Source organism: Crocuta crocuta, unplaced genomic scaffold (genome assembly GCF_008692635.1).
Source record: "Crocuta crocuta isolate KB4526 unplaced genomic scaffold, BGI_CrCroc_1.0 scaffold230, whole genome shotgun sequence".
Taxonomy (NCBI): Eukaryota; Metazoa; Chordata; class Mammalia; order Carnivora; family Hyaenidae; genus Crocuta; species Crocuta crocuta.
In genome coordinates this window covers 2,338,080-2,347,859 of record NW_027527393.1, presented here as the reverse complement: position 1 = coordinate 2,347,859, position 9,780 = coordinate 2,338,080, and the positions used below count along the sequence as shown (strand labels likewise).

Here is a 9,780-nt window from a genome sequence, read left to right as displayed (position 1 = left end):
GGCTCTGTGCTGACAGCTTGGAACCTGGAACCTGCTTCAGATACTGTGTCTCCCCCTCTCTCTGCCTCTTCCCTACTTGTGTTCTGTCTCTCTCTCAAAAATAGATAAACATAAAAAAATATTTCTTAAGTGGAATGCCAAGGGCCAAAGCCTGCACCTTCTTCCTCACCTGCCCTAAGTCTCATAAGCAAGGGAAGCCATCTTTCCTTGGTGTCTTCACAAAGAAACGAATCCATCTTGGAAGATGAAATGTTGGAAAACAGAGACAATTTTCTTTTCAGCTTCATTATTTGCTACTCTTAGCTCATTCATGTACAAAGGGGAGAAAACAGAGAAAAAACAAATACCTGACACTAGAGACTCGGAAATCAAGAGATCTGAAGCGATCCCTTCCTACAACCCAAGCTGTCTTTTTCTTTTGAATGAATCCACTCAGCTTCTAGGATCCTTTACAAGGTGCTTGCTAGTGATTGATGAAAGAAATGTCTAATTATAAGAAAAATGCATTTTGCAATTTCCAAGGGGTTGGAGGATTTTACATTTTACATACACATCAGGGAAGATGTGATGTGTAAGGCACAAACAATCATAGGGAAGTTTGGAAATGAGGTATAACATACATATATATTTTCAGTGCATGGTATGTTATTTTGCTGTCGCACAAACAGCAAAGTGCCAGATTTCTGTCTTTTGAGAAGGAAGCAATATGTTGGTGACAAAGGGGTATTCTTGAAGATTTGTGGCTGTATTTTGGGAATTTCGCTTCCTCTGTATCAACATGTAACCCTTATAAAGGACTCACACTGTGAGAAACTACTTAAAATTTACCTTTCCTTGAGGACCCCAAAGCTTTCTTTTTGCCAACTCAAATTCATTTAAAATGTTCTGCTGTCTTCTCTGGTGCATTAAGGATGATTTTTCATTTTAATACATATATTTTCAATAAGTTACACTGCTTTTCTTAAATATCCAATGAAAGGCAAAATGACAGGCTTGAAAATTCACAGTTTGTGATCCTCCTTTGTATATTGTTTACTCTATCCTACCTCAGGAAATTTAAGAGGCAGCTTCAAAGTGTTGAGTACAATCCAGACCTACAGTAGTAGCGAACGTCTGCACACATGGAGGGCAGGCCAGGGCGACGGCAGAGGTGGACGNTTTTTTTTTTTTTTTTTTTTTTTTTTTTGCCATTTTAGACCACAAAAATTTAACATAGAAATTGCTACTGGAACTTAAGGACATATCCTCTCACTATCCATTTTTTCCACAAGGTACCTTTTTAAAGTAGGTATTATGCTAATATGCTTGGGAGATAGCTAAATAAATAAAAGGTATTCATGTTAACAAGTAATTGTAATACTCATGAGACTATGAAAATCTTTCCTTCTGGGGCACTCATTGAGATTAGTCTTCTCAGCTAGCATCCAGAGAGTACAGATCTTACTTTCTGGAAAGGGTCATACAGATCCTAATATCTTTTATTTATTCTAAAGTCCTGAGATCACTGATACGAATGAACAGCAAATGGAATTACATATTTGAACAATTCTACATTTGAGCTGGCTTTTCCTTGTGGCTAGTAATAAAATTATATACTGGTTCTAAGAATCACATGTCTCGTAACTTACAGAATTCTTCATCTCGAAAACAGAACTAAATGGCAAGCTATTGATACATGAGCACACCACCCTCTTCCCTCACCCCAGCCTGTCATATTGTGGGGCTTATTCTTGCAGACCTCAGGAATTCTGGTCATACTCTTTCGGACCTAGACCCTGCCTATATGTGGGATGGGCAGTGAGATCCCTGCTCTTCTAAAATGCCTTGACTGAATGAATACCAAGCAAAATCTATTATGTGCAACTCTGCACAGTGACTGTGTATGCATATCAATTTAAGGAGATGTTACAGAACTGTAATTAAAAATCCCAATGTAAAAAGTCAAACTTTCAGATTTCAAATCTGGGCTCCATCACATCCAGGCTGTGGGAGTTGGAGAAAAAGTTAACTATTCTGTCACTCAGTGTCCTCGTTTGTAAAATGAAAATAACATCACCTTCATCGTGATTTTGCTTTATTTATTAAAAAACATAATGTTTTTAGTGTATAACATGGCAACTGGCATTAAAAACACACTAAAATATTAGTGTTACTGTCATCCTCACTGCGAATTAGTTCTAATGGGCATTGTAGTATTCAAAAAATCCCACTGGGGTGGAAGTATGTAATTTCATCAGTTCTGAGTGCATTACCCATGGGGATGACTCTTCTTTGCAACCCTCCCTGGAAAGATGACTCATGTTGAACTCATCTTTGTCTTCCGCTGGCATATGCTGACCAGCACATACTGTCGGGACAGTGTAGTATAGTGGGGAAGCTCATCTGGAGCTAGGCAGACCTGGAGTCAAGTTCTTCCTTCCACACCTAATTTTTCTGATCTTTAGCTTCCCTGTCTCTGAGTTAAAAGTAATGGTGTCTATCCCATAGTGGTATTATAAGAATTCAAGAAGATAATGCATGCAAAGTACTTGGCATATGCTTGCTACTAAAGGCAACAGCAAACATTTATATAGTATTTATCACGTGCCAGGAACTTTTTAAGTATTTTGTAAGTACTAACTCCTTAAATCCTCAATACAATCCTATAATATAGGCACTATTATTTTTCTCACTTTATGTATGGGAATATCAAGGCTCAAAGAGACCAAATTATTTGTTCAGGGTCTTATTAATGGCTAAGTGACAATGGCCGAATTAAAATTCAGGCACTTTGATTCTTAAATCAAGGAATCTCAACCACTATCCCCTATTGTCTCTCAGTAGTGAGTGCTGGTCAAGTATTTGCTATTACTAATCAATAAATACTTGCTGAAATATTTAATAAATCAATATTTTCCAAAGCACTTATTCATTATTTACTGTATCTCGCTAAGTACCAAATCTTGTCACAGACCAGAGAAATGGACCTTCTTGTTTTCAAGCTTTTTGAAGCAACTTCTCAGATTCTGCCTACCCAAAACATTAAGAAAACAAGGTATAGTAGGGCAGACAATCCAAGATAGCATCTAATACCATAATATCTATCATTTGTATGATCAGATTTTATAAGAACTTTAATTAAAATAAGTATAAGATTTGCTGCAAATGACTGACTTTAATAACAAATACTATTCTTCCTATTTTGTAAGTTTCCTAAAAAACTTTTATTTAGAGGGAAAATAAAACTATAGGTGGTAGCTTTGAAGGTAGTAAGAACACTCTTAATAATATTTTAAAAAATCATACATCAAAATGTATAACACCTACCTCCCATATTTGAGGGTTATATTTCCTGAAATATACAAAAGAAAATTATTCCTTAAGTAACCTGATCCCTACAATATAAAAGACTTAACCTGTTGCTATTTGGCATGGAAGTAAGGGATTATTTTATTGTTTTCTAACAAAATAACATACTTTGTTTACAAAGCAAGACTTTGTTTTCCATGCAGTGTTGAGAAAAAGGATATAATTGTATTCCTTTTTCTACAGCTTCATTCCTTGCTTCATTTTCCATTCTAATCCTTGTTTATTTTCCTTCACCTCTTTCTAATTTACATAATCTTGCTATGTTTTTTATAAATCCATAAACTGCCATAAGTTCTTCCTGGAACATAGAGGAGTATTAAGTCAATGTCCTGTGAGCCAAGTATAATGATAATGTAAGTGATACATGACATTTTTGCTTTAGTGGAATTTGCAAACAGGTAAAATTAATCTGACATTTATAACTGTATGTCATTCACAGATTTCTGAGAATCCTACTGAGTAGACTGTCTGATTATTAAAAAAAAAGAAAAAGAAAAGAAAAGCTATTGTAGTAGGCCGACTAATGACCCTCCCAAAATATCAGGTCCTGATCCTTGGAACCTGTAACTTCATATGGGAAAGGGGTCTTTGCAGATGTGATTACTTAAAGATCTTGGGATGTGGAGGGTATCCTGGATTATACAGGTGAGCTCTAAATGAAATCACAAGCACTCTTACAAAAGACAGAGGGAGATCTGATGACAGGAGAGAAAGCAATGTGACCCCCAAGGCAGAGATTGCAGTGACTGCCTGCAGCCACCAGAAGCTGGAAGTGGCAAAGAATCAATTCTTAGAGGCTCCAGAGTAAAGCCCTGCTGACATTTTAATTGTGGTCCAGTGAGAGTGATTTTGGACTTCTAGCCTTCAGAACAGGGATGATAAATTTCTATTGTTTTAAGCCACTAAATTTGTAGAATTTGCTACAGCAGTCCTTGGAAACTAATACAGTCATTAATCTAAATATACACAAATGTTAAGTGGACAGAAAATTTTCCTTTCAACATTATAGACACTAGGAAAGACAAAAACAAATTTATTTCCTAGAGTAATGAAATATTGAATGGTAGTTGAATATGGCACGAATTTTCATTTCAAAGGACTGTCATATGTTTCACGAAAATGCTACATTCCTAACCAAAGCCTCTCTCTAATATATCAAATTTCTTAATGAAAAATTCTCTAGTACCAGGAAACCAACTGGGAATGTTAGCCTCCTGTGGGCTTGCCATTCCACACTGTTCTCCAGCTTCTTCTCCTTGAATCCCTCTGTGCATAATCCCACCTCTGTGTTTTTGGTGCTATCAATTTCTCAGAATGGCTTCTTGTTTTGCTGGAAGTAATCTATTGTCTTATAAAGTCAAAGAATGTATTTGCAGAATTTCACTTATGGAAAAGTTTCTAGAACCTGCCACTGCATTTATTGAGCTATGTGTACAAATGTTTATAGCACCTGGTGGTCTCCTGGAAAGCACAGGGAAGATCTCACTGGCACTGTCTACTTAATCTCACTCAAGTTCGCTTGTTTCTAGATCAAGAGGCAAAAAGAGAAGCCATCCTCCCTCTAGATAATTCTAAAATAAACTGTGCTGGTGACAGAAACTTGCACTTAGGAAGCCATAGGAGTCTCTTAGAATCTGAGAGGCAATTCATTTGGTCAGAAACATGTGTCAAGTGGAAAGATTTCCCCATTAATATAAACTGTAAACATTTTGTGAAAAATATTCTTAAAGAACTTAATATGTCTGCTGCTTAAATGACCTGAGAATGAAGAACTGGGGAAATGAGGATTTAAGAGGCAAATATCATCCACCTGGTTGTAAAAGTATAAAGTTAGCGTCATCCTTGATACCACCATTCTACATACGCGCCCCAAGTTATTTGAATTTTTTTCTTCCTGAGCATTTCTTAAATCTGTTCACTAGCTTAAAATGCTCTTCTAGCTGATGATCACCTTACTCCAAGTCTCCCCAGGGCAACTTCACCTGCCCTTTAACTTGGACTCCCTACCCACTCCTGAGGGGAAGGAATGAGTGGCAAAGTGGGTAGTGGAGAGAGAGAAATGGGGACTTCAGTTTTATTTTTCCTCTACAAGAAGCAGGCTTTGAATGGGAATGGGGCACTCACTGCATGCAGTGCACTGTTACTGCCTGCTTGATGTTACAAGGAATTTACTGGATTCCTCTCTAGAGAATGGGAATGGGAACTACCTCATGGAACTGTGGTGAAGAAGTGAGTCAACAACTGTAAAGCACAAAGAACAGCAACAGGGACACGGTAAACGATCTCCACTATTTTGATGATCACCTACTAGGACTAAAGACTTTCAGGATCTCAGTTGGTGCTCTGGGGCCCTCTTTTAAATATCAACATGGAGGCAATTTTACATTTTATTTAACAAATAACTATCTGACAGTTATTTCCTCTACTACAAATTTCATGAAGCAAAAATCAAGTCTGTGTTTGCTCCCCTAACACGGTACTTCGCAAAGGGAAAGCACTGGAATATTTTAGTACCTCTCACAGGTAAAGCAAACCAATGACACCAGGTTAGCCATCTTCAGAATTCAGATGAATGTTTCCCACATGCTGTAGTTTTTCTCCAAATCTCGATGAATAATAGAATTACCTGGGAAGCTTTCAAATACACCCATGCTCAGGCCCCAGAGATTCCAATTTAACTGATTTGGGAGAGGCCAGAATTTAAGACTCTGCTAACAATTCTTTTTCTTTTTTTAATGTTTTATTTATTTCTAGGAGAGAGAGAGAGAGAGACAGCATGAGCAGGGGAGGGCCAGAGAAAGGGGGAGCCACAGACTCTGAAACAGGCTCCAGGCTTTGAGCTGGCAGTCAGCACAGAGCCGGACGCAGGGCTCGAACCCACGAACCGCGAGATCATGACCGAAGCGAAAGTCGGACACTTAACCGACTAAGCCACCCAGGCGCCCCTAAGACTCTGCTAACAATTCTAACGTGTAAGGCAGACTGAAAAACTCCAGGGTTGTTCCCACCTGCTTCGGTTCAGAACGAAGGCCTCCAGCCCAACCCCAGCTTTTGAATTTGACAAACAACTCCTACCCTTGGCTGAATTCTCCTATCCAATTTAGATAATGGGGGGAAAATACTGGAAGCAGCCGCTTTATGGGCAGGCTCTTGGCTGATGGAACAAACGAGGATGGTTCGTGCTGTTCAGACAATTGTAATCCTGGCAGCAGACCTGTTGAGTAGCACCAGGACGCTGCACCCACCCAATGGCTCTCTTTCAGGACGCTTCCGCCCTTGCAAGGGCGAGCGCAGAGGGTCCTGAACGTCTCTCCTTCTCTCCACCCCCTCTCCCCTTTTTTAACGAGCTTTTATTTATTTGAAAAGCCAGCACAGACTCTCCCGCAGTGGGACAGAAAGGTAGCGGTGATTGTTTTCAAAGCTGAGGAGAGCTGAACTCTGGATCCCACCCCTTCTTGGCGTTGTTCCCAATTAGACTCCGCAGTCAGTGTCCTTCCTGCCCGCCTGGAGCTCCACGTCCGCCCACCTCTGGTCTTTGCTCCTTTCTCCATGCACTGCCTTTCTCGCACAGTTCCAAACGGGTTCCCTACCCCTGGTCCGAGTGTGACCCCAAGACACCGGGCTGCCCCAGGCGGCGCCGCCCCCGGCTCCTCTCGGCGGGCTACGCAGGTGGCGGGGAACGCGGCCGCCAGACCGCGGCCAGGGACCCCGCGCGCCCAGGGAGGCAGAGGTCGCTCCCGGACCTGGGAAGCCCGGACAGACGCATCTACGATCGAGATCAGCGGGCAGGTAATGCTCTCCTGTCTCATAAGGCAAGTCCCCGCGCAGCAAGCTCCCAACGCAGCCGGGAGACCCGGGTCTCCACGGAGCCACCACCCTGGCGCGCGCCGCTCCGCCCGAAGTTGGGACGGGACGCGAGCCCACGACTCCAGGCGAGAGGAGGCGCTCTCCCTCCTGCTCCCCCGAGGGCTAGGGGATCGCCTTGCGGATTCCGGACCCTGAACAACAGGTGCTTCGGGCACCTGTGAGGTAGGGGGAGCGGGGGGCGCCTGGCTGGGAAAAGAAATCGAGCACTCTGTGAGCGCATTTTCAGCAGAGGGACCTCTCCATTTAGCATCTCCTTCACCGGCCCCAGGCTCACAGCAAATCCAGAGTTTGGGGAGCAGGGATTATCCCGCAGGTGCCGATAGGAGCGGAGTCGCCGACCTGTGCAGATGGCACCCATCCGCTCTGTACGAGAGCAAAGTTACCCGGTACCGTGAAAGCGCCTTTCTGCGCGCCAGGACCCGACCCTCAGGGCGACGGGCGACCACTCACCTTGTGCCTGCGCCTCCATGGTGGCCGACCTCCGACTGCGCGCGGCGAGGCTGCCGGTGCTTCCAGAGAGGCAGGCAGCGGTGTCCGAGCCTGGGACGCAGCTGGCCCCGCCGCCCGCGCCCTCCCCTTGCGCGCCTGTAGCGAGCGCTGCGTGGAAGGGGTGGGGGCCCGGGGACCGCCCCGCACTGCCGCTTGGGTTAGCTCCGCCGGGTCCAGTGGGTCCACCTGGCCCCGACCACGCGGAGAAGGAGCCCACTGCTGGGCGCCACCTGCCGACCGCTCTGCGCATCGCGCCGAGGGCGCCCACTCCTGGCTCAGGGCGCGTGCTCGGGCCCTGCAAATAAATGCCTGACCCCGCTAAAGTGGGTCCTGGAGCCCCCTGTCCCAGGGCCAATCCCCAGGGAGAGGGGAGGGAGGGTGGATGCACAATACTGAACCATAGCTCCTGGTGGAAATACGGAGTTTGGATCCTGTGACCCTCTGCACTCGACATTTTTGGCAAAGGATCAATATATAAACTTGCTTTATGTGTGTTTCTGTTAAAGATACCTTAGTTATGTCTTGTCGACTCATTAATTTTGAGCTCAGGGCCATCATGACTATAACTGATACCTGAGTGAAGTTTATTAAGCTTATTTAACTAAGCAACACCTGATGGGGGCCATTTTAAATAGCAAAATCACCTCCCCACACACACCAAAAGCACAAAAATGGGATATTTGTAGTCTGTGAAAAAGCACTTGTTCAGAGTCTGAGAGCTGAAGCAAGGTAGAGCTTAGCCTTGTTTGACCTCAGCTGGAAAGGTATGCAGGCTTGGTGGGCCCAAGTTTTGGGGCTCTGCCCATGTCTGGAATGACCATGAAAGCCGTGTATTGATTTTGCTGTCACAAATAAATTTTAGTAAGGAGGCAAACTCACAGATATAGAGCCTTCAAATAATAAGCATCGACTGTGTACATGTTTTGTAATTTGAGACCTATCGACCATTCCTGTAGGTTGATGAAGCAGTCACATTTTTAGAGAAAAGGCTAGAAACTGACAGTTTTGTTCCAAGCCTGACCCGGCAATAACATTAGAGAAGAAACATCAGCTCGTGGCCCACCTTTTCAGATCTTTAGTCCTTACAGATCTCTTTCTCTTTACATCCACAAAATCCCCATCTGTAAAATGAAAGAGTGTTTATTTACATCTGGTCTTGAATGGTTTGCCATTATTTTTTTCAGGTTTTTTCCTCTTAAAATAGATGCTGAAGTCTGTCAGAGTCAAGTATGTATCGCCTATCAACACCCCTCTCTCGTTTCCCACCAAAAAGCCTTATATAAATTCATAGCTGAAAAAAATATGTATTGAATAAGCCACTAACCAGTAGGTTCCTTGTGCAACCATGCTCAAGTTACTGTCAAGGTATAAACTAACAAACCTTAATGGGGTCTTACACTTTTGCTTGAAAAAAAGTACACTTGTGATTTCACAACACATGTGTAAGCATGGCTGGTGGGTTTTGTTATGTTAAAATGTCCCTGGTTTATAATCAGCAACATAAAAATGACTCTACAGACCACTAAGCACTGGGCCTTTGGTGATAGTGACCATGGATGCACAAAGTAATAAATCAACAACCCCGATTAAATCACTTTTAGAGTCTATTTAGTTGTTCTGGTCCTCTCTACCCTGGAAATTAAACACCAGGTTAGAGTTGACTTCTAGCTGTTGAAAGGAACTAAAAATAGTTAATGACTTTCTAGCTTGAGTCATCTAGCCTTCATCTAAGTTGTGACTCATTTTTCTGATTTATAAAATTTTAAGCTACTACCCCCATGTCTTTTTTTCATTGTTCATAATAATAAAATACGGATATTCATTCAGAAATATTTATTGAATATATTCTCTGTGCCAGGGACTGTGCTCGAGGCTAAGCATACAAGTAAAGGACATGATCCTCTTTCCCTGGATCCCATGGAGTTCATGGTCTGGTGAGAAGGAAAGATAAACAGGTACTTTATAAAGCAACGTAGTGTGGTAAGTGCTGTGCCAGAGGTAGTGTGGTAAGTGTTGAGCATGTAAGCACAGAAGACATTCTCCTAACTCAGACCCCTGAGGAGATAAAGGAAGGTT

At 42.7% G+C, this 9,780-nt stretch overlaps 1 protein-coding gene across 1 annotated transcript in view; it reads right to left on the bottom strand.

Moving 5' to 3' along the window:
* The window catches only part of TPD52L1 (TPD52 like 1), a 111,237-nt gene extending 103,477 nt beyond the window's left edge, over nucleotides 1–7,760 (bottom strand). The window contains exon 1 of the mRNA XM_077752799.1: nucleotides 7,666–7,760. Within this exon, the coding sequence (XP_077608925.1) occupies nucleotides 7,666–7,684 (19 nt within the window). The 5' untranslated portion in view covers nucleotides 7,685–7,760. The remainder of the gene's footprint in view (nucleotides 1–7,665) is intronic.
* Between the last annotated feature and the right edge of the window lie 2,020 nt (nucleotides 7,761–9,780).